Here is a 25,600-nt window from a genome sequence, read left to right as displayed (position 1 = left end):
GTTCTCCAACTGCAGCGCTCGCAGGCCAGTGTTTCCCAGTTATCCCCGTATCAAACCACCAGGAGAGGACTCGCTGCAGGGCGGGCAAGGGGAGAGATTCAGTGGCCAGAAAGCAAACAAAACCATCTGCGCCCTCCCATCCTTGAGCATCAGGCCCCTTATCTGCAGCGTGTGTAAATGGGAGGACAAAAAAAAAGCCCATCTGCCGGGGTCGCGTCTCCCTCAGGGAATCCTGGCAACCGTTCCTTCTGCTGCACCTGCGAGGGGAGAGGAGAAGGATGCGGCGGCGGAGGACAGAGCCTTCCCCCCCCCCCCCATTGAATGATTCATAGTTCATCGCGCTGTGCGTCTACGCGGGCAGCCTCGCTCTGCGCCTGGCCAAGCAGGTGACGCTCGAAGCAGCCGGCGAGCCGCAGAAGCGAGAGGGGAAGAGAGAGAGAGAGCGCGCGCGGCCCTCGGGCTTCTCCTGGTCCAAAGTGGTGAGTGCGTCGCCTCCTTCCCTTGGGAACCGGAATGGCGGCGGAGGGGGACCGGGAATACCCAGGAGCGCTGAGCAGCAGCGACGCGGGAGAACTGAGGCTGCATGGGGCGCGGGCTCGAGGGGAGTGGGAGGGAGGTTTCCCCGCTTCCTTTCTCCCCAAGGAGCGGGGAGGTCTTTGCTGAGGTGGTGGGGGGCCAAGAATGGGAAGCGTTGCTCTCGGGTGGAGTCTCGGGCTTCCTACTCCTCCCTCTAAAATAGGGAGAATTTAGGTCGCAACGGGTGCGGCCACGCCAGCCCTTGGTTTCTGGTAGCGGGGGACGGGGGGGGGGGGAGAGAAGGTTGCAAAGAGGGGAAATTCGTTTCGAAATCCCTTAACTGGGGTATTTTAAAAAACGCTTGGTTGCCATACAAAACGAATAGCCTTTGAAAGGCATTCGTGGGCCACTCCTCTTGTTTTCCCGCTTAGGTAGGCCTCCCGTGTTGGAATAATAATAATAATAATAATAATAATAATAATAATAATAATAATGCCGCATGTGCTGCGCCGGGTATGAAATAAGCTTTCCCAGCATGCACCGTGAACATGAAGAAATGAAATATAGGCTTCAATTTTATGTCCACTTGGGAGTGTAAGGCTACAAAATCCTCTTGTGTTCCCATTTATCTGGAAGTGAACCCCCCCCCCCCCATTGAGTTTGATGGGGTTTATTTCTGAGTAGACAGGTGTGGCAAGTTTCATTAAACTGAGGAAACAAAACATGCCTAGGATGTGGCTGGGATATTTTACGAAGGTAAACAAGATGGTAAGGTGATGTGATTTGGTGTGTTCTGTCTGTTTAATCTCTTCCACCTTTTGGAGACCTATCTAATTGGAATAAACAGGATGAAAGGGGAGAGGGGGACATGTGGGGAACATCTTACATGTAGGAGCATGACAGGTTACAAGTTTCTTGAGTAAAATAAACAATGCATCAGTTACAGAAAATGTTCTGATTTCTAAATCAAGGCTGGTAGCCCATGACCATTTTGCCTTTTCCAAATAAAAATCCTTGACTAGGCAGTGCAGCACAGCATTGTACAATTTAATTGTAAAGAAACTGAAGCTTGATTTCAAATCAAATCTAATCGATTCTGGAACCAAATTGAAATAATAACAAAAAGATAGAAAGATAAATACAGCTTGAAAAATTGTTTAATACTCAACATTTGTGCAGTAATTTATTTGCATTATTTAGTCGCAATTGTTCAATTGGCAGTGCAGAGTTGAATATAAAGGCTCTGGAGCCAAATTCCAGTTTCTTTACTGTAGAATTACTAATACCACTATTATTACTATTATTTATTAAATTTTCTATACCACCCTTTATCAAAGGATCAGAGGTTGGTTTACAATATGAAAACACAAAAAATATATTAACAAACAAAAACAATACCCCTGCCGCTGCTGCCATTTTAAAAGGCCATAGATTGTTTAATTAGCTAAAGGGCTGGGAGAAGAATAATGGTTTTGCCTGGTGTCTAAAGATATGTAACAAAGCCACCAGGTGGGCCTCCTTGGGGAGCTGCTACAGAAAAGGCCCATTCTTATGTTGCTGTCCTCTGGACCTCTCATGGAGGAAGCACACAAAGAAGGGCCTCCGAAGATGTTCACAGGGTCTGGTTTGGTCCATATTAAGAGAGGCAGTCCTTGAGGTATTGTGGTCTGGAGCCATTTAAGGCTTTATAGGTCAAAACCAGCACTTTGAATTGGGCCCAGAAACTAATTGGCAGCCAGTGCAGTCAGACCAGGATTGGCGTTATATGCCTGGTGAGAAACCTGACTTGAATTCTGTAGCAACTGAAGTTTCCAAACTTCAGCCCCATGTATAATTGTTGGCTATTTGCAGATTAGTTGCGCTGCAGAAGGCGTGCACATTACAAGGAACGCAAAAGTAACTTTTGCTTGGTTTTAATAACAAAAACAAAAACTCCTTTTACAACATATCAATAAGCATAACCCATCCACCAGGGTACTGAGAGAGCTACATGCTGCTCTTTATATACCATACCCAACAGCTTAATTAACATAACTTAACAGCACCTGCTATACTGCTTCACAGCTATGAAACTAGGTCACGTTATTTGCTCTGGCCTTTAAAGAAATACACATCTCGTGTAACAATAATGAACCTTCAAATTTAAAGAGACCATTCAACAATACAGTGGTACCTCGGGTTAAGTACTTAATTTGTTCTGGAGGTCCGTACTTAACCTGAAACTGTTCTTAACCTGAAGCACCACTTTAGCTAATGGGGCCTCCTGCTGCTGCCACGCTGCCGGAGCACGATTTCTGTTCTCATCCTGAAGCAAAGTTCTTAAACTGAAGCACTATTTCTGGGTTAGTGGAGTCTGTAACCTGAAACGTATGTAACCTGAGGCGTATGTAACCCGAGGTACCACTGTAATGTGTTGCAGTAATCTAAACTAGAGGTTATCAGAGCATAGGCAGCAGACATTAGGCTATACCTGTCCAGATTAGGGGTGCAGCAAGGCCTCCAGCTGAAGCTAATGGAAGGCATTCTGCACCACCGAGGCCATTTGAGCCTCAATGGATTGAGAAGTACCCCCAAGCTGCATACCTACTCCTTCAGAGGGAGAGTAGTCCCATCAGGAGCAGGCAGCCTCCCATCCATCCAGTTTAGGGAACTGCCTCTAACAGTGGATTGTAGTCAAAGTGATGCCACCCAGATATTGTGGAGTACAACTCCCATCATCCATGACCCTTGGCCATGCTGACCGAGGCTAATGGGAATTGCATCCCACAAGATTCTGAGTGTGGTGTACCACATTGGCTACCTTGGGTTCAGGCTTGGGTTTCTCTTCTTAGTTTTGGTTTTGCTTTAAAAAAAAAGTCTCTTGTGGTCCACTCACAGTTAGGTTGCCCACTTCCCCTAGCTAGAGGGGAGGGAATCAGAGTCGATCATCTTCTCCAACCATCTCCTTTCCTTCTTGTTTCTAATAATAATTTTTATTAGTTTTCCATTACAATCCAATAATAGCCTCTTTAACAATACCAATTTATAATACAATTATTAATACCATTCATTTGAATACCAAATTATATAATTTAGATAAAGTGCCCCCCTACGTGCTACAATTGATAGCTTAATTATTTGCTTTATTTCTACATTCCAAAATCTTACTAATTTACCTTATATTCCAGTCATAATAATTATCTCCTTATCTTATCTCCTTACCTACATTTTTCCTAACAAAGGATATCTCTGTCCATGGGGCCAACATGACTGTAAATGTTCTTTCATAGGCCATCTACCCTGCTCAAACCCCTGATCTCACAGTGCCATATACATGTAATCTACCTTTGTATAAAAGGTCCCACCACTAGTTTGTGGAACCTTGCCTTTGGAAAACTAGTATATTTATTTGCTAACAGAAGCTGACCAGTTCCTTTTTAAAACAAAAAGAAAAAGAAAAAGGAGGAGGTGTGTTATTTAATAATAATAATAATAATAATAATAATAATAATAATAATAATAATAATTTATTATTTATACCCCACCCATCTGACTGAGTTTCCCCAGCCACTCTGGGCAGCTCTCAATCAAATGTTAAAAATAGTACAGCATTAAATACTAAAAACTTCCCTGAACAGGGCTGCCTTCAGACGTCTTTTAAAGATACGATAGCTGCTTATTTCCTTCACATCTGAAGGGAGGGTGTTCCACAGGGTGGGCGCCACCACCGAGAAGGCCCTCTGTCTTATTTTATATTTTCATTCATTTATTTCTTTGGCACAGGTTGCAAAATACAGATTGACGGCACCATGGCTACTACTGCGCTATGCAGCATGATACTTCTTCTGACGTTTAGGCTGGCTTTGACTTTTAGTCACAATCCCAGGAGCCCAGACAGAGTTTCTGAAGCCGATATCCAAAGACTTCTACATGGGGTAATGGAGCAGTTGGGCATTGCTAGACCCAGAGTTGAATACCCAGCGCACCAAGCAATGAATCTTGTAGGCCCACAGAATATTGAAGGTGAATATTTATCATTCTGAATTATTAAACCAATTTTTAAACCAATACTTAACTGTCATTCTGTATGTGATTCCTTAGCTCTGGATTCATATCAAATGAAAAAAACCTATCACAGAAAATAAGGTTAGTTACAGGTTAGTGTTAGATGGTTTATTTAATTTGTGAAGCAAGCGTTGCTGGTTAATGGTAGAGTCCTATGCACATTCATTAGAGAATGAGTTCCCCTGAACTCTGGGACGTGCTTCTGAGTAACGATGCTTAGGAACACTCTGAAAAATTGTTTTCTCTCTCTAGTTGAGGCTATGGGCCAATTCAAGCACTGCTTCCATCTTGTGGAGGCAGCTGGAAATTCTTCTTTGCAGTAACAGCTCCACGTGGCTGTCATAACAGGTTAAAGCTGCTAAAGACAAGGATTGTCAATTGTGTGGAGAGTCTCCTTGCCAGCATGCCCCTTATATTTTGCCAGGCATTTGGCTTGTTTCACTTCTTCTGTTGTCGTGTATATTTCTTTTGCTTCTGTTAGTAGCAGTATTTTATGGCTGTGAATGTATTCTATATAATCGTTTTGGTGCCCGGAAAAAAACATTTTTGTTTAGGCAAGCTTACCCAGATATGTAGAATGTTGATACGCATTTTAACTTGTTTTGGGCTTATTGTTGATTTTAATTACTTTTTGGATGGTTTAAATAGCTGTTTTTAACTTCTTTTTTGATAATTTTGTTGTTTTATTCTTTTTGTAAACCACTTTTGTAAACCACTTGTAAACCACAACCAAGCATTATATACATTCTGTTGAATAAATAAATGGTTTCAAGCCACTTTGGGCATTTGTTGCTGAAAGGCAAAGTAGACATTTAAAAAAGTAAGCAAAATTCCTGATAGCTACTGGCATAGAAGTTCTCCATGCCATTGGAGTCCTCCATGGGATGCATTGTTTGTGACTACCATATTGATCTGTTGCTATGTTGAAAGCATTTCCTGCAGCTTCTATGTGAGCTTTAACAATTGAATCCCATTCTCCTTAAGGAAGAAAGCCCAACAGCTTGCATACTTCTACACCAGGGGTGGGGAACCTGTGGTCCTCCATATGTTGTACTACAAGTCATCCCTATTGACCTTCTGGCTGGTGCTGAAGGGAGTTGGAGTTTCCCACCCTTTTTCTACACCAATAGAAGTTAGTGAAATAGAATAAAGCATTGAAATGTTACGGATTGTGACATTACATTGCCAGTATATGACATCTGTGTCTAATGCATAAGCACCAGCACAAATGTTGACCATTGTGGTTCCAGAACACCTGATGTGCTCTCCATGCACAGTTGCTGTTTGCATTCACACAATGTCCCATCAAGTTTGGCTCTGTGAGTAGCTCTAAAGTGCAGCTTTTGAAAATTTGGCTCTTCAGCCGAAAAAGCCTCTTAGAGCAGCTGACAAGTCATAAAAAAGAAACAAAAAAAGACTGTCCCTGTCCTCAGACTCTTGGTCCATTAATCCCACTGGGATATCTTGGCAGCAGCTCTCCAAAGTGTCTCAGTGCCCTGCTGCCTAAAATGCTTTTTAGCTGGGGATTTCAAATATTGAACCTGGGACTTACACATGCAGAGCATAGCAGCAGCTATAAATTCATCTGTATACATGTGCTCTGTTACTGAGCTATGGCCCTCCCTCTTTCACAGAAGTGTGGAAGCTCAAAACTATCCTAACTTTTGCAGTTCTTTCTATTGAGATTTCATCAGCATATAAAATGCCACTTCTTAGCCACATCACAGCGTACAAGAAAGATCATTTTAGAATATTTTAAACATTTACTTAAGGTAATGTACAACTGCTGTACAACTCTGCCTTTCTAGTTATCACTGAGACTCTGAAATATGTCTAAATGTGTTCATGAGACTTGCATTGTTGATTATGCAGTCAGGGACCGTGTTGTTATTAAAATAGGTTTCAGTGGGCTACCTTGATAAATGCTTTGCTGTTCCTTGCTTAGACATTAGGTGGCTGTTGAGTGCTGGAAGTAAGTTCTAGGAATCCAGTTAAGACTGTATTTATACAGTTTAGTCAGCGGATGGTGCACTGTATGTTAACAGCTAAGCAGCAGCCAAATGCGTTTTAGAAGTGTGTAATGGAATAATGTCCAAGATGTTAGTGTTACAAATCAAAGCTTTATCTTAACAACAATTTATTTGCTGGTGACTGGGTTTCCTTTGAAGACCTGCTATAATTCCTTATAAGAACAATAAAATAATTAAGTATAGCAGTAACTGCAGCCTTCCTGAATTTTCTACTCCTATTGCTGTGCAGTCTTGCTTGGTGTAATTTAACCATCTACAGAAGGATTATTTAAAGAGCAGGGAGTGGGGGAGTATGAAAGCAGGTATTCAGAAGAGCAATTCTTTTTTAATAGACTATCATAAACCAGAATTTGGAGACAAAAGATTTAATCTGCCCTGAGTTCATCTTCATCAAGTATTTCATGGTGGGTGGAGCCTTACGTTCCTCAGAGGGCTGAGTAAGTCGGTGGGGAGGGGGGATTTAGAGATATTTTATAATCTGTATTCCAAGGACCATGAGCAAGGAATGGCAGTGCTTCACAAAGGCTTTCCTTCACATGACAGCTTGTCGGCACTGAGCACTTGTGTAGCTTGGAAAGTGCCAATGAGACTTGCCACTTATACCTAATCTATTTATTTAGTGCATTTCTACCCCACCTTTGAGGGCATATTACCCTTGCAAGGCAGTTTACAGGAAAATAAAATAAAACTACTAGCACTTAAATAACACATAGTCCAGAGAGAAAAGTATTGATAACACTTTACTGAGGAAATTATGGTGTGTGGGGGGGGGACTTCAGAAAGGAACAGAGAGGTTTTGTCTTTCTTAGTTCAGGCTTTGTACGTAGCAGGGAGACATTTAATCAAACCTACAGAGGAAAGTTCTTGCAGAACAACACAGCCAATCGGAACACATGCTGCCTCTGTGAACATCATGCCATTATGTTGGGTTGCTCAGTAAGACCTCCACCCATCAACTCTCTTGACTAGTTGACTTCAATATTAAATGAATGATCTCTGCTGCTGCACTGCCAACAAAAAACATCCAAGAATTAACAATAACAACTAGAAGAACTTAAAATTTCCCAGCACAGCAAATAAATAAAGAATAGACCTGAATAAAAATATAAAATTCAAAACTGAAAGCATGCAGTATTTATTCCTACCCCACCCTGCCAGCACATGCAGGGACATGGGGTGGAGCATGTGACACCCCCCCCCTCCATTGTGCTGGAATTACCTGCTCAGGAATAACATGAACATGACTTATGAGGCTGGAGAATATTGAGTAAACCAAGATCAGTATGAGTATTGCCTCCACAGGTGACTATTGTGTGTATTATGTGATAAATTTGCACTGTTGTCCAGGCAACAGTCTCATCAAGAGGGCGGCCTTGATGCTATCATCGTCATTGAGAAGGTGGTCTATTAACTTTCATGGTTGACAAGGCAGCATGTTTATACTGCGTTATTTTGATTTTTGAGCTGGGCTTCTATTAAGCCTAACATCGAAAGAACAATGCTAGAATTAATGGCGTGTTTGAATTACTGTCTGCAATATAGCAGTCAGTAATTTGTTTCTGCCACCCTGGTCCTTTGCTAGGTAAACACTTTGTGAAGGTTTACAAAATCACCCAAAAGTGCAAAAATAAGGCACTAAAATCGTGGGATTAAACAAAGGAACTAGGCGAGGGAGAAATTTTGAACTGAAGGAAACAATAATGTGTATTGGCATAAAAACTGCTTTGTATGTAGTCCAGGGGAATTTTGGCAAGCACTTGACATTTTAACTATGTACACACAATAAATAATAGACTATATCTGGAGGCTCTGAGATGCTTTTTTTCATAGTGGGCAGAACTCTGGTGCAAGAGGTCTGTACAATGTACGGAAGTTGACTTGATGGTGTCTGAAGGATGTTCTGCAACTAAATGGTAAACAAGAATATCTAAACACTTGGAGGAATGTAATACAAAACAATTAAATCTCCATCTTTGGGGTTTCAAAGCATCTAACATTCATTTGAAAAGCCTGTGGTTTTGTGCATTGTAGAGATGCTGCAGATGCCGAAAACTCTTCTTTGTTAGCACAGTGACCAAAAGGATATAATACTGGGAATCATTTCCTGTAGACTCGCTGCTCCACTTCATAACATATCTACACTAAAAACTTGTATTGGTGAGGTTGCCATGTACACATCACTAGAGCAGAGGGTATGTACCACAAGAAAAGAGGAGACAAAGTTGCACACACACACGTGATGCATATTTAGAAATAATTTCAGGAATTTAGTTACAATTTTACAGAAGGGAAGCCAATTAATTTCCCACTGAAACAACTACAGTACAAATAAAAAATAGTAATTAGAAATAAATAAGATGTGCAAAAGAAGCTCAAGGCAGCTAGCAAGCTTAATATATTATATGGAAGTGCTAAAACACAATAATATACCATGAACACAATAGAACTGAAAATATATGGGAAATACAAAACAACTGCACTCTATTGACCACTAAAGAAATTAATGCCAGTTCTTTTGGGGTATGGTGATTTTTACTATAAGGCAAGGTGGCGGTCTTGTTCTTGTTTATTAACCTTAATTAATTGGCAAGCCAGCAGCTCACAGCTGCTATTCACTGCAGATTGAATCCTCAAATGCCCCCGTTTCCTTTTTCAGTGAGATGGGCCTACGGGGGCAGCCATTTCTTCCTCCATACGATATCCCTGAAAAAGGATATTGTTTCCAAAGAGCACTTGATGCTTCAATTCATTATGCACTGCAGCTGCAAGCTATTGGCTTGCCAGTTAATTAAGTTTTTTTTTTTTTAAAGAAAAAGGTTGGAGAGAAGAAGAGGAACACCAACCACAGGCCACCTCGCAATTCTGGTCTAAGAGTGAAAGAGGACAGGTTTGGTATGAAAGGGGACACTTGGTAAAGCTGTGTACTAGATTTACTGTACCAGATTTAATGGTCATGGGTTTTCCTGAAGAATACAGTGGTACCTCAGGTTAAGTACTTAATTCGTTCTGGAGGTCCATTCTTAACCTGAAACTGTTCTTCACCTGAAGCACTGCTTTAGCTAATGGGGCCTCCCGCTGCCGCTGCGCCGCCGGAACATGATTTCTGTTCTCATCCTGAAGCAAAGTTCTTAACCTGAAGCACTATTTCTAGGTTAGCGGAGTCTGTAACCTGAAGCGTATGTAACCTGAAGCGTATGTAACCTGAAGCGTATGTAACCTGAAGCGTATGTAACCTGAGGTACCACTGTATTGGGAGTTGTGTGAGGAACGTTCTGAGGTTTTCTCTTAGAGATCCCTAGCCTTCCTTCCCCAAAGAAGTGGAGTTTCCTGTGAGAAGGAATGGCTGTTAAACCTTTCTATGTCTGTGGCACAGAGAGGCCTTTACAGTTTGAGTTACAGAACAGGAAGGAAGCTTTAATTTATTATTATTATTATTATTATTATTATTATTAGGTTTTATAAACAAGAATAATGTTATACAAATAAGTATACCAAGTTTTCTCATGTCATTTGTATATCACAAAAACAGCATGCATAATGTGGAAAAATATCTACAACATGTGTTTCATTATTAGTGGTCAATGTATGAGTTTATGAATTGATTTAAACAATTAGGAAGAAGAAGAAGAAGAAGAAGAAGAAGAGAGGGAGTGGCGAGTGGGGTGGGGTGGTTATGCTTCTGTTATTCTACTGAGTGTGTGTGAGGGGTTGTGTCAGCGTTACTTTTGTGGGTTCTCTTACTATTCACTTGTATTTCCTTGGTGGTGAGAGAGGTTGGGTGTGGCTGCTTGTCTTTACGTTTTAGCTATAAAGGGAGCTTTGGTAATTTTGACAGAATTTGAACAAATCGGAAACAGATAAGCAAATGAGGAATACATGGTTTCCCCACTCTCACAGTGAAGTGAAAAGAAGATTCACGGGCGGGTACTAACTTGTTGGAGAACACTTTAACTTCTTAACAAGCCTGTTTTGAAAGCTCATTCCCTGCAGATTAAGAATTTGCAAGGTAGCAAGTGATGTGATGCAGAAGGAGTAAGGTCTAAGAAGAAATCTGAATTGTTGTGTTCTCCAGTGTACCCTCTTTGGCAGTTAATGCTGGATCGTCCATTCCAGAATAAATAATCTGTTGTTGCTCTTTGATCCATTAAACTACTGGTGTGCCAGTAGTGGCTGCTTCTCATTATCCCATCAAAGACAAAAAGACATGAATTACTTCAACCTGCCCACCTCCACTATTTTTAGATGAATAGATGTGTTCTTTTCACGAAATCTATATTGACGTGGGAGAGAGAGAGAGAGAGATGCAACGAGTAGGAATTTTGGATAATTGAACATAACAGAAAAAACTGCCGTGCTGGACCAAATTAGGATCTGTGCAGTATACCACTGCTTTCAACAGTGATAAGTCAGATGCTTCTTTGATTTCAATGTCAGCACATGGACTAAAGTTATTTGTCCCCAGCACCAGGGACTCTGAGGTGTGTGCTGCCTGTGAGCTCTTTACCTCAAGAAAAGGGTAAGCTGACCACAGGCTGTATGAGGCACCCAACAAATTAATTCAGCTTGTGGCTTTTTGTGGACTGCCATTCATCGTTCATCACCTAAGCTAAGAGGCAAGTCAAACAAACACGACAAAAGAAATCTGAGGCGTTCTTTAACCTGCTGCACTTTGTGTGTAAATTTTTATTAAAATAAAACTAGACCTAAAGTTAATTTTCAAAATATTTCTATTGTTTTCTGTTAACCAGTTCCAAATAGTCACTATTCTCCAATTAAAATTTGGATGGCCACGCAGAAAGGAAGTGCAGAATCCTGAATTCCAAATTTGTGATTTTAAGGATACTAATATTGCTTTGCATTTTTTTTTGTATGGAATTTCTTAGCCAGTTGCCTATACTTATTCACACCCTTCGTTAACTAGTTCACATGTGAAAGACATAAAAGATGCACAGAAACAATGTTTTGCGTATGATTAGCATTTTCCTCAAAACATCTGGACTCTTTTCCTATGGTTACTTAGGTAATTTCTAAACCAAATATATAATTTCTGCAAAGCTACACATTGTATAGCATTTTAAATGATATGCTTAACTTTGTCTTCTTGCATTATGCTGTTGTCCCGCAGCACTTGATTGCAGCTTTGCAGAGTCATTTACATGAAGACTTATAGCATGACAAAGTGTTGTCCATGTTCCAAAGGAAAATCTTCATTCTTGCATGTTCTTAATCATCTCTTAACTATTTTGAAAAAAGCAGTTTTTACTCGTGGAGATATAAATCCTTATTTATGATCCTGTTTGTTACATGATTAATAAATAAATAAAACAGCCAAGACTTCCTGCCAAGTCACTGACAGCCTGCAACTTGTCATTATGGTTCATTGTAATCCCCCCCCCCAACATTTATACATTGCTTGATTGTAATAAAACCTCAGTATATAAAAAGAATAGAGCAATAAAATTATCAGTAAAGAACAGTTAAAACTTAGTATTTAAAATCTTCAAAAATATTTAAAAGCAACAATAAGCTAGAATCAGATTAAAACATATGACAGCCTCTGCTTGTCAGGATAGGCTTGCCTGAACAAAAATGGTTTTAGCAGGCTATTCCCATTATAGTTCATTCCATGGCGGCTGAAGTGCATTCATGGGAAAGCTGTTCCCATCCTGCCTGCTTTCTGCATAGTATAATACCTTCAAGTAAGGCCCTGCTTCAGATCTAAAGGGTGGTGGAGAGATGGTTGACCTAGTATGATTAATCTACACCAGGCATGGCCAAACTTGGCCCTCCAGCTGTTTTGGGACTACAACTCCCATCATCCCTAGCTAACAGGACCAGTGGTCAGGGATGATGGGAATTATAGTCCCAAAACAGCTGTGGCCATGCTTGATCTACCCTGTCCTCCTAGAGCAGTATTATTGGCTAGCTTATGACATCCCCAAAATGCTACGTCGTGATGGTGAAGAAATTGTGAGTCACTAATGTCACATCCACACCATCCATTTAAAGCACATAGCTTTCCCCAAAGAATTCTGGGAACTGTAGCTTATCTCTCACAGGGCTACAATACCCAGCACCCTCAACAAACTACAGTTCCCAGGATTCTTTGGGGGAAGCCATGTGCTTTAAATGTATGGTTGGATTTGACCTAAGCCTGACTGGGATTGGGTGTGATCCTAAAACAGATGGGAAAATGCTGGCTGTGGATCTTGACTAGGATGAATGAACACTTTCTCCATCTTCAGGAAGCCTCCTTAGGCCAATGACTGAGAGTTCAGATGCCCATATTGTTCTGCTTTTCCTTTTCCGAGTTTGCTACCCTTGGGGTCTTTCTTCCTGAATCCATGCAGTATTTGAGGCTAGTGTTAATGTACATCCTCAAGTGCACATCCAGTTTCAAATACAGATGTTGTCCAAGAAGAAATGGATGTGGAAAGTTATTGAAAGGGAACAGAGGGAGGCTCCATCTTCTATCATATAGACCATTAATGTAGCCCTCTTAATGTTAGAGAAATAAACCATGGTCCTGACTTTGGTTTCTTAGTAAATCTAATGTAGTAAAATGATCATGTTATCAAAAAGATGGTGTGTATGGTTCTGTCTTTATTAGGTGGTGCCCATGAAGGACTTCAGCACCTTGGTCCTTATGGAAATATACCAAATATTGTAGCTGAGTTGACAGGTGACAACATACCTAAAGATTTCAGTGAAGATCAGGGATACCCAGATCCTCCAAATCCTTGCCCAATTGGAAAGACAGGTAAGTTGCATGGACTTACTACAGAGTTTTGTGTTAAATTCTGCAAGAGACGTGAGAGGCATTGCAGCCAGCAAAAACACTCAAAGGAGGATGTGAAGCAGGGCCACTAGGAATGTGACTTGGGGAGAATCCTAAGGGTTAGACAGAGAGATGTGGAGGGCCGCATTCAGCTCCTGAGCTGATATTCCCCATCCCTGTTTTACATTAATCCACATTTTCTACTAAGAGTGTATTATGCACATAATTGTGGGATTTAAATTCTTTTTCATTTACACAACTGGCTCTGCTTCCAAGGTGCAGGTTTTCAAAATATTGGCCATTTTTGCCAACAGGGAGACAACAGGTAGGATAGACCAGGGGCAGGCAACCTAAGGCCCGGGGGCCGGATGCAGCCCAATCGCCTTCTTAATGCGGCCTGCAGACGTCCCAGGAATCAGTGTGTTTTTACATGAGTAGAATGTGTCCTTTTCTTTAAAATGCATCTCTGGGTTATTTGTGGCCCCTGTCTGATGTTTTTACATGAGTAGAATGAATGTGTCCTTTTATTTAAAATGCATCTCTGGATTATTTGTGGGGCATAGGAATTTGCTCATTTCCCCCCACAAAATATAGTCTGGCGCCCCACATGGGCTGAGGGATGGCGGACCGGCCCACAGCTGAAAAATATTGCTGACCCCTGGGATAGACAACTGGGGACTAATCACCAATGGGAACAGGGACCAGAAGGGGTGGGGGAAGTGAAAAGGAACCATGCAGGTGATTGACGCCTTGACCATGATCTGCTTTTGCATAACTGGCCAGTGTTTTCTTCAGATACTGATGACAGTGTTCGCCACACAGAAAGGTGGAAAGTCCATGAGATTATATATTCCATTGTAGCTACCCCATAATATAAATATGTCATACAAGATTTTGGGTTATTCACATAATCATTTTCCAGGATGCTTTAAAAAATCCTAAGCACACTTACCAGAAAGGTGCCTAAAGTAAGGAATGCTTAAGATTAGGGCAGCGACCCTTCCACAAAATAGTGTCCATTGTTCAAGCTGCCTGATCCAATGTAGGCTTATTCAGTTCTGAGATAAGCATCCAAAGGGTTGTGGTCCAGTAGCACAATCCTGTGCATGTCTACTCAAAAGTACATCTCACTGAGTTCCATGTGACTTATTTCTAGGTACAGTGTGTATAGAATGGTAGCCTTGGTCTCCTTCCCCTTTCTGAGTCTAAGGCAGAGCTAGGAAAACAGGAAACAACATTATTGACATTTTCAGTGAATACTTCCAGGTGACTTAAGTACTTATGTGGGATGAAACACATTCAGAAACCTCTTGTGGCGTGCTTGAGAATAGAGAACTATTGTATAATTTCTTTTTCCAGAAATAACATCTCAATTCTTATTTTTCTGTTTATCTCTCTAGATTTTTCCTTTCTTCTTCTCCTTTTTTCCTATCTTGTTTAGCCCAATAGACTCTGTTAGTGGTTAAAATGTCAAGACTGAAATAATAACTTCCGTAGTATGTCTATCAAAAATAGATTTCTGGCCTTCCCCCCCTTAATTTTAAAACTACAGCCAAAATGTTGTTGGTTTGACTAAGATGCATCCAGATATGAAAATGGATAGCATTCCTTGGAAACTCTTGCTGTCATTGTAAAACTGTTCTTTTGGACACTTTCTGGCTAGTGAATCATATGTTACTTGCATTTAAGCAAAGCGGTTTTCAGAGATTTAAATATAAACTCCAGTCTGTGCCTAAGTAAAGATTGTAAAAAACATATTACATGTTAAACTTATTAGAGAATTTCCTCAGTGAGGTTTGTGGACTGGCATATTGAAAGATGGGCCTCTCTTAGTGGTTTCCACAGTAAGATGTTCTATCCAAATTTAAACATCTTGGCACCTAAACCTTTCACTATTAGGGCCCCTACTGCTCTGCTGTGGCCTCATCCCTTTCCTGAAGTAGTAAACATAAGAGATGGTAAGTTATGGCTTGCTTCCATTTCCAGGACTGGCCAGTTGCCTTTTTTTCTTCTGTAGGGTTGCTCTGAAATGACACCTGCAAGCTCCTTTAGTAGTACCCTTTGGTGTAGCTCATCAGGCCCTGGAGATTTGAATTCATTTAAAGTGGCTAGGTTTCCCCTTACCACCACTTTTCTTATCTTGGGCTGCAGCTTCCTCCTTGCATCATTTATTCTGTCATCACCAGATTGGGGACTTACTGAGCAAGCTAAGCATCTTTCTGCCAATAAATGCCCTGGAAGAAGCTCATCTTCCAACAGATACACTATTTGGCCTCCCCCCTGCCCACAATTATTATACAGTGGTACCTCTGGTTATGTACTTAATTCGTTCCAGAGGTCTGTTCTTAACCTGAAACTGTTCTTAACCTGAAGCACCACTTTAACTAATGGGGCCTCCCGCTGCTGCCGCGCTGCGGCACAATTTCTGTTCTCACCCTGAAGCAAAGTTCTTAACCAGAGGTACTATTTCTGGGTTAGCGGAGTCTTCTTTTGATTTTTGGTACTGCCCTTTTTTATTTAATATTTGAACAGCAATTCGTTTGACTTACACATTAAACATATGACCCGGCAAGAAATCAGTAAAGAAATGAATTTTACTTTGTGCCTCTTCCAAGGAATGGTGGAAATGAGTGTTGCCTCCAAAGAGGAAAAGTACTGTTTCCTAACCTTCTTTCCTTTTATTATAAAATTCATTGCATATGTTCATGATGTGGTTTTGCTGATATATTTTACAAGATGTCAAGCAGCTCAGGTCCCCCCCCCCCATTTTTTCTTCTTCAGTTGATGATGGATGCCTTGAAAACACACCAGATACAGCTCAGTTCAGCAAAGAATACCAACTTCACCAGCATCTTTTTGATCCAGAACATGACTATCCAAGCATGGGAAAATGGGTGCGTAAATCTTGTTTACTTTGGAAATCTCCAAATAATGCTGAATTAGTTAAGAAAAGGTTTCTGTAACAAACTTTATATAAGAGAACTCTAGACTGTCAAACACATTGTTAAAGACCTTTAGAGCTCGATTGCAATTGTCACAAAAGGACATTAATCTACTATACCCTGTTATGTGCACTGCCTATATATTTGGTGTATGAAGAATCTAACAAAACATTTAGAACTTTAGAATAAAGTAACCTGCATTACAAGGTTGCTATAAAGCTTTCAATTTAGTTCATCACAGCCTAAAAGCTGTCAATGCTCAGTTGATAAATACCGTACATTGGTTTAGCAATGCTTGTTCACAAGAAAATGATTACTCCATTACAGCTGACTCAATTTTAGATTTATAGCACTTGGTCACCTTTAGGATTCCTAAACTTTTAGTCAGTCATGTGAAAATTACCACATGCTGGAAATTCTTATTACATTGTGCTATACCAAAGATTGTAACATTAAACAAACCAGATGTTAATTCAAGTTCAATAGTTAATTCAACTATTTATACCTGTTCTACTTAGGATTTTTGGGTAAGTTATTTTTATACCTCTACTTTGTGTTGAAAGGTGCATTCCTAAAACATAAGCCATGATCTAACCATATATTATCCCATTGGTTTCAGTAGGCTAGATTGACACACATGCTTAACTCACTCACTGAAATAGTGGGTTAAACTTGCCTAATTTTGGCCATCTCATGCAAATAATATGTTTTTAAAAATATACTACACACTTAAAATGTTTGGCAAAATACATTACCATGTCTCTTATAAAGCAATAGCTCATTATACGATGGAAGAAAGTTTGGAGATAAATATAAATAATAATGATGATGATGATGTTAATATGATTTTGCAAACAAAATAAGAAAATTGAGATCCAAATGAGATCCAGATAAAGCATGACAGTTTCTGCTTCATACATCCTCTAATGTAAAATATGCTTAATTCTTGTTCAGTTCCAAGAGGAGCAAGAGATGTTCAGTGTCTCATCAAAAGTCTGAACTCTCCACTAGGGGAAACCTGCGCTGTATTTTCAAATTTACCATTATTGCAGGGATAATGTCTTTCTTATATATCAGATTTCATAACCTTATCTGCACTCTGCTGCTTATTATATTTAAGCATTAGTTATGGTTTCAAAATATTCTCAGGCAGACAAAACAAAATATGATATTTGCTGAGCCGAGTCTGTCTTTTCTTTCACAGTGCAACTTTTTGCCTTAATTACAGTCCAGCTTTTTTTTTAAAAAAAAAGAAATTGTAGGAAAACATTTATAGAAGATTCAGGTAGAACAATAAGTTAAGGGAAAGTACACTTGATACCATGAGGAAATAATGTACAGTTCTGTTGTTGTTTTACATGTTAAATTGATTTTTTTCCCCAAGTGAGTTTGCAGAAATTAACTGTAGCCAAGAATGTCTCTTCTTGGCCAATTTCATCTCTGTTTCCTTGTCTCTTTGGCACAGCTCTGATGAAATAGTTGAGGCCAGGCAAAAAGCAATGTCTTGTGAACTTGGGTTTTAAATTAACATGAGAAATACTGAACAGATAATGTTTGGCACAAAAGACGCCAGCCCTTGGGCCAAGTAACCTTATACTTACATTGTGCCAGATCTGAAGATAGGCTGCTGTAATGCCAGAATGACCACCAGATCCAATGCATGCTTAACCTAGAAGGGGAAACACACGCAAGAAGTACAGAAATGGTATAAAAACAGGAGAGGTACCCCCGGCATCCCTAGAAACAAATGTCACATCGAGAGCAAAGCCAAGTGAGCTCCTGGGACTGAAACAAACACCACAAGCGATCGCACACAGCCACTCTCTAACCACTCAGTCACAGCCGCAGAATGGCATCAGATGCTCCACAGGGCCTTGATCGCCCCCTCCTCCCATAGCTCCAACACCCAGTCACACAGGTGCCAGGAGCCAAGGGGGTGCTAGACAAGCCATGATCCTGTCTCTCATTCTACACAATGGGGGGTCTCTGCTTTGAATCCAGGGGACAAACCTCACTTGGAAAATGAAGAAGACTCATCTGCCAACCCAGACACATTTGAGCCATTCAGCAAGAGCGCTGCATCAACCAAGAGTCTGCTTTGCTTGGGCCAGTCCACCCTTTGGGCCCACTACCTCCCTTGGGCAGCCCCAGTGACTTAGGCTGTGTACACATTCCTGTTTACTCTGCATCCAGTGCATTCCCACTTCTGGTTTGGGAAGCATCTCCTCCTCCTCCTCCTCACACCTGACTGCTTCATTCCCACCCACCCCACAGGAGCACTCATCTCCCTTTTGCCCATGAGGTAAGGTTACCAGACATCCCCGTTTCCCTGGGGACAGTCCCTGGATTTATAAATCAGTCCCCTGACAAAACCCATCTATTTAGTAGGAAGTTGAAAATTGTCCCTGGATTCATTGAAAGAAATCTGGTAACCTAAACATGAGGGGACCATAGTTAGCCGCTGCCTCTTGAGCCCATCAAGCTCTCCGCACCTGGGACTAGGCTTGGGGACTGGGATCCAGATCACCGTGCTCTAGCCACAAAGAGACACACGTAACAAAATTGGAGCCTTTACTGAACAGTGTCCAGAACGAAGGAGCTCCTGAGAAATAGCAACATGTGTGGGTTTATCAGCCATTAACTCCAGTAGGGCTTCTGCACTTTGGATACACAGCAGGGTAGCAGGTAATGTGTCCCTTACAGCTTCAGCTCCATGCTAGGAAAATGCTTATGTTTTGCCTGCCTGTCATGTGGTATGAAAAAGGTACTCATTGTCTGACTTGCATTCTTCCCGTTCGTGGGTTTTGTACTGCTGGTGGTGTGCTCTTTCATGGCAACATGGATGGAACAGGTGGTGATATGTGTGGGGTTCATATATCCCACCCACGTATGCACTACTGAGCTAGGGGAACCATTGGCCTGACAGTATAGTGGTACCTTGGTTCCCTAATGGCTTAGTTGTCAAACAAATCGGCTCCCGAATGCTGCAAACCCGGAAGTGTTCCGGTTTGCGAACGTTTTTCAGAAGCCAAACGTCCAATGCAGCTTCCGTTTGAGTGCAGGAAGCTCCTGCAGCCAATCGGAATCCACGTCTTCATTTTTGAATGGTTTCGGGAGTCGAACAGACTCCCAGAATGGATTAAGTTCGAGGACGAAGGTACCACTGTATAAGGTTGCTCTTTAGGTGCTGTGTTCCTGTGTCTCCAATCCCATTTCAGCCATCTCAGCTGATGAATCAGCTACTGCATCCATCACATGGTGGGCAGAATATCTTGAATTCTACCAGCACTGCGGGGCTCCTGATACACCCTAGAACCCTAGGGGAGGCAGGAGCTGTCTCAGGAACAGGACGTGCCCTAAAGCATTTGTTTCTCAGAAATCAAGGTTTAATTTCAGAAGTGATGGTTTTATGAAACTGACTACATCTGTTGTTATTGTGACTGTTGGGTCAATTGCTTACATAGCAATTACTCAGTAATCTTATATATATATATAGAGAGAGAGAGAGAGAGAGGTTTTCTCTTAATTTCTCTTTAACATTTTTTTAGTGCAGCACCACTGAATAATTCCAATTGAAACAAAAATCTGTTGAGCATGTGTCTGACATTCCAGACCTTATTTGAGCTCACTACATCTATGAAATATGGCAATATGTGGAAACACTTGTACAGGCTGTGGTCATAGTCATTGCCTTTTTAATTTTAATTTTTTAAAATAGTTTTCTGTCTGCCAAGACAGTTTTTAAAAGGTTCACTCTATTAAAAACGTTCTAGACCAAACAGGTTTTATTTTTCTGAAGGATGTTTATTAGGATGCTACCTAAATGAAGAAAGGAATTGTGACTAGGATTTCTTTTCCCAGAGGGTGCTTAACAGTCTGCAGGGGAAGCAGCTGAGATAAGAATTCTTTAAAAGAATTAAATTGTGTTACACACAGAAGCCACCAGGAGCAAGTGCTGCATAAAAAAACAATACTGTTCTGCCCATAACCTGATGGCTCTGCTCTTCCTTGCAGTTTGTATACTACAGGGACTAGGAACTTGTGGCCCTGTAGATGGTGGTGACCTACAGCTGCCATCATCCCTGACAACCGGCATTACTAGGTGGGACTGTTGGGAATTGGAGTCCAAGTTCCCCATCCCTGTTATACCAAGTAAAAGACTATTGGTGCATCTAGCGTAGTATTTCGTGCTCTGACCGATGGCAGGTTTCCAACAGAGGTCCTTCCTAACTGGTGCCTTGTATTTTTTTATGCAGATATTGAACTTGGGATGTTGTGCATGCAAAGCATGTGGTCTACTACTCAGCGATTTTTCCACTCTCCGAGACAGTTCAGATTAAAACCATCATGCAACTTAGAATCATCATATATTCCTATTCATATAATGGTTGATGACACTAAGTGTCCCAGAAGAATAGCAAAATATTTTATTAATAGCTACAGTAATTCAAATGTTTTCTTGTGGTTTATCTTTCCAACAACATGGCATTCTCTCCTGAACTGCTTTCCAAAATATTCATATGCTAATATTTAGATGGCACAAAGTCTTGCTTGAAGAGCTACAAAATTTGATCCATACTTTTGTGTTTTTCCCCTCTTCTTCTTTCAGAATAAGAATTTACTCTTTGAGAAAATGAAGGGTGGACCAAAAAGAAAGAAAAGGGTAATTTTCAGAATGCAACTTGTTTTCCTTTTAGTGCCTTAGTGTAGAAAAAGGCAAAAATGCAAAGTAAAAAAAGATTGTTGAAATACGATGATTAGTACATCTAAATTAAAACTTGGACTTTGTCCTTTCTTCCAGTAAATATCTGTGATAAGCAATAGAACTTTTGCAAAAAAATTCTTCAGTCTAAGCCAGCATGTCCCAATATTTTGTTAACCAAGACCCTTGATTCTGAATTAAAACTGGAAGTATAATTCACCTTGCACCTCCTCCCAGAGATGCGCTTCCAAGTGAAGAAGTGTAAGAACCACTCTCAGTTGAAAACTCCCTCTGTCTTTTTAAACATTTCAGTGTTTTGTGTGTGCTTCATATTATTATTAATATAAAATTTATTTCTTACCCTAGGGTCTCATGGCAGGTAACAGCAATTTAAATACAACCTTAAAAACAGATTTTAACAACTTACAACCGCAAAAATAGGGTGGGCCCTAAAAATCTCAGGTGTCAAAGTCCAGGGTAAAGAGGTGCGCTTCAGCATTCACTGAACTGTATGGTGAGGTTGCCAGACACACATCTGTCAAGAGGGAGTAGCACAGAGTGGCTTCAGAGATTACCCTTCCCCAGGAACTGAGGGTGGCTGAATTACCAGCAGGGCCAACTTGCTAATATCAACACCTGAGAGGGTCTGTAGGCAAGGAGACAGCCTTTCAGGTACCATTTAGTGTCTTAAGCAGTAATATGAGCACCTCAAACTGGGCCCAGAAATGAACTGGCAAACAATGCAGGTGTTTTAAAATAGCAGTTATGTGAGATCTGAATAGAACTCCAGCCAGTAATCTGGCTGCTGCATTTTAGACCAGTTGAAGTTTCTGAGTCATCTTTATGGGTGGCCCCATGAAGATCGCACTGCAATAATACAATCTGGAAGTTACCAGAGCATGGAGTACAGTGGCCAAGTCACTTCTGCCCAAAAGGGGCCATCACTGGCAGTCCAGCTGGGTGTGGGGAAAAACTGTTGGCTTTTCGCAGTGTAGTAACGCTGCAGAGAGCTTGCTGGGGAGACCATGCATTAGAAAAAGAAGGGACTCAAAAATAACTTAAACAAAGTTTTAATAAGAAAAACAAAAACTCCTTATACACCAAAAACATCTACAAACAAACACGACCCAACCACCAACCCATCCCCAGGGTAAAAGGCAGAGCTAGGTGCTGCCCCTTATATACTGCAGCCAATTCCCGACACAGCTTAATCAATGCAACTCAGCAGCACCTGCTATGCTTCACAGCTGTGAAGCTGGATCTCATTATTTTGCTCTGGCCCTTGCTCTAGCCCCTTAAAGGTATACACAACGGGTGAAACAATGATGAACCTTTAGATTTAAAGAAACAGTTCAACAAAAACATGCCTAGCCGCCGAGGTCACCTGTTGAATCCAGGAGCACCTCCAAGCTGCAGATGTCCTCCTGCCAAGGGAGTGCAACCTTGTTCAGAACAAGCCACCTTCTCACCTTCTAGTCATGAGAACTTGGGGCACATCTCTGTCTTCAGGATTCAGCCTGTTTATTGGCCCACTCCCTGACCATCACTGCCACAGTCTAACACCTGAACTGCATCTCCCAGATTCAGATGGAACAGAGTAGTGTGTCATCTGCATATTGATTATAATTTATTAATAATAATAATTAAATGTGTATACCACCTGTAATCTGAAGGTCGCAGGGTGATTCATTGTTGAACTGCTCTTGAATCAAGTTTCTACCTGATATTCAACTGAAAGCTACCCTCCAGTCATTTAAGTCCATTAGATCTAGTTCTGCTGTCTTCTGTGTGGCAGCTTCAGTTATTTGAAGAGTGCTGTTACGTCCCTCCTGCCAACAGTCTTCTCCAGGCTAAACACGCTCAATTCCTTCAGCCAAGTGACTTGGACAAGGCCTTAGAAAAAAACCTGTGTTGTATAAAGATTTGCTCATTCTTACAAATCAGATACTTGGGAAACTAAATTATAGCACTATTGATTGAATGATGCTTTTGCTTACAGAGTGTTTAATCATACTTATTTTAGTTGACTTTATTAGGTGGGTCATCATTACCCCCATTTTACAGAATTGAGATTGAGGGAGAAAAATCCAGATACAGTCCTAAACACACTTACTAAAGAGTAAGCCCCACTGAACACACTTAAAATCTCCCTGAATTCTTTTCCATTTCTAATTGCATTAAAAATATTTTTTTCCAGAGTGTAAATCCATATCTTCAAGGACAAAGGCTGGACAATGTTGTGGCAAAGAAGTCTGTTCCACATTTTTCAGATGAAGAGAAAGAGACTGCAGAAAATGAATGAAGCTTTGTGGAAAGCCCTAATACGGCTTATATAATCACTGCATAATCAGTGATTCAAATCCTCATAGTGGTTGCATGTTTATTACTAATATATTTGTTGCTGAAAAGCAGCTGGATTTGTAGCATTTGTTATCCTAGATACATGAACACAGTTGTGTTTTTTGTTAAGTTACGGCATTAGGAAGCTCTTGATTTACTTTAGACCTGGAGCAAGCTTTGAAAAAAATTATCATTTTAATAACTGGCGTGAATTAAACAGCTTTATGAAGCAGCTTGTAAAGAAGAGGACCATTTCCCCAAAATTTTCCTATTATTGTACTTATGATGTGATGTTTGTTCTCTGGGAACAATTATTTCATTAAGTTTTGTTTGTAAATAACCGCCTAATTCACAATAAATGTCAGATACTTGCTGTTTGTTTTAATAAACACTGAAAGCAGTCTTCAGTATTTGCATGGATATATAAACGTGTTTCAGATGATTTTTGAGGAAATGGCTTGCCTTATTTTACTGGAAGACAAATAAACTTTGCTATGAATGGAATCTACACAGTAAAACATTTTCACTTGCTTGCTGGTGAAACTTAGGTACCACAAATGATAAGGTGAAATATTTATTTTCTTTATACAGCTGTGCATTATACAGTGTGCATTATTAACCAGGAGATGCCACAGCTAATAACGGAGCAATAGTCTGTGATCCTGATGGTTTATCCTACACTAGAGGTTCTGACTATTGCCTTTCTGCACATGCTGAATTTCAAGGGAAGCCCCATGCAGTAACATTGCCTTGAGATGACAAATCTCAAATGGTTAACTAACGCTAGGCTTGAATCAGATATACCTACCTATCCCCAATATGATTTAATTTCTCTGCCATCATTGCAACATAAAAATCCAGGAATAATGATGTATAGGGAAGCTTTTAAAGGTTTAATGTTTTACTATGTTTTTATATATGCTGGCAGCTGCCTAGAGTGGCTGGGGCAACCCAGTAAGATGGGGGCAGGGTTTACAAATGATTTATTATTATTATTATTATTATTATTAATCATTATTTATTAATTTACAAATGTCAAGGTTATGTGACCAAGAGAGTTCAAACCCCATCAGTAATGGGTGTCTTGACACACACATACACACACTGGGGATAGCCTATGACAATTGTTTAAGCTTTCCCCCCAGTAGTTGTGCTTGAGAAGCTGACAATGGAATAAAGGAAGTCTAGGTAGAGAGAGTAAGCCCTATTTCCATTTTTCCAGCTGGAAATGCAGCACTTTTAATATTTTCTCATATTTTCTGTTTGGCTGTATTCTTATGGGGGAACATTAAGCACTCAGTTCTCCAGCAACATACATGGCATACTTATTCTTTTGTGCTGGAGCATTCTGACACAAGTTGAAGGATCAGCTTGAATTCCTCCTGTGCCTTCTTCCTAATTCACCATGAGAAGGGCGCCTGTAGTAACGGTTTGTGCTTGCTTTATTTATGACAGCAACTCCCCCCCCCCCCAGTGACTATGTAGTTCCCCACATTAGAACTCTCTGGTAGCCATGTGTTGAACACATGGGAGCATTGCAAATCTTAAATGATAGTAAATGCCATGGCAGAAACCTTTGCAATTACAGCTGACAGAACTTTGAAGATCACGTACAGCTAACGCTATCTAGGGTGGTGGGTTTTGGTTTTTTTTTAAGGTTTCAGGGCACAAGGGAAGGAACAGGGTGAAAGGTTCCAATCTTGAAAGGCTGGGGTGACAAAAATCATTTTTCCACCGAAAAGGAGAATAATTGCTTTCTGCAGAAACATGGAAAATAAGAGTGTTGGTGGCACAACATTCCCCCATACAATTAATGTGGACTCGATGGCCCTTGTGGTCTCTTCCAACTCTATGATTCTATGATTTTCTATGATTTAATTTGTTGGATTAAGCTGAAAGTATGAAGAAGGAAAATAACTTTGTACCTCCAAGTTCTTGTCGTACTGCCCTTCTGTCTTCGTCACAGGTTCCTACCCCAGTGCGCATGGATTAATAAATGTTATGCAGATGCTATTGCAGACCTTGTCATCTCTTTTTAAAATCCACTGTGCTTCCAGTGACATTGTACATAAGGGCACTTAAAATATCTTCGCCTAGGAGACCTGAGTAAGGAAACTGAGCTTAGGAGACGTGACTGAGAAAATACAGTAAATTAAAGTCAACATATGGACTGCAAGAAGATCAAACGCATCCATCCTTAAGGAAATTAGCCCCGAGTGCTCACTGGAAGGACAGATCAGGAAGCTGA

The 25,600-nt window shown here is 40.7% G+C and overlaps 1 protein-coding gene and 1 long non-coding RNA gene across 2 annotated transcripts; one reads left to right on the top strand and one right to left on the bottom strand.

Moving 5' to 3' along the window:
* The first annotated feature begins 136 nt into the window (after window positions 1-136).
* SCG5 (secretogranin V) lies at window positions 137-23,856 on the top strand. Its single transcript, XM_083453471.1, has 6 exons — window positions 137-479; window positions 4,279-4,518; window positions 13,201-13,350; window positions 16,150-16,262; window positions 20,920-20,973; window positions 23,210-23,856. Exons 2-6 carry the CDS (start codon window positions 4,305-4,307, stop codon window positions 23,312-23,314), a joined length of 636 nt encoding a protein of 211 aa, XP_083309597.1. The 5' UTR covers window positions 137-479; window positions 4,279-4,304; the 3' UTR covers window positions 23,315-23,856.
* Window positions 16,182-23,203, bottom strand: LOC310683682. Its single transcript, XR_014514488.1, has 3 exons — window positions 22,482-23,203; window positions 17,912-17,979; window positions 16,182-16,290 (listed from the first exon to the last, which is right to left on the bottom strand). It is a non-coding gene; the product is annotated as an uncharacterized lncRNA (long non-coding RNA).
* Window positions 23,857-25,600: the final 1,744 nt, after the last annotated feature.

The sequence above is a fragment of the Podarcis tiliguerta genome (genome assembly GCF_965153285.1).
Source record: "Podarcis tiliguerta genome assembly, chromosome: 1".
Classification (NCBI taxonomy): domain Eukaryota; kingdom Metazoa; phylum Chordata; class Lepidosauria; order Squamata; family Lacertidae; genus Podarcis; species Podarcis tiliguerta.
This window is presented reverse-complemented; position numbering and strand designations above follow the sequence as displayed.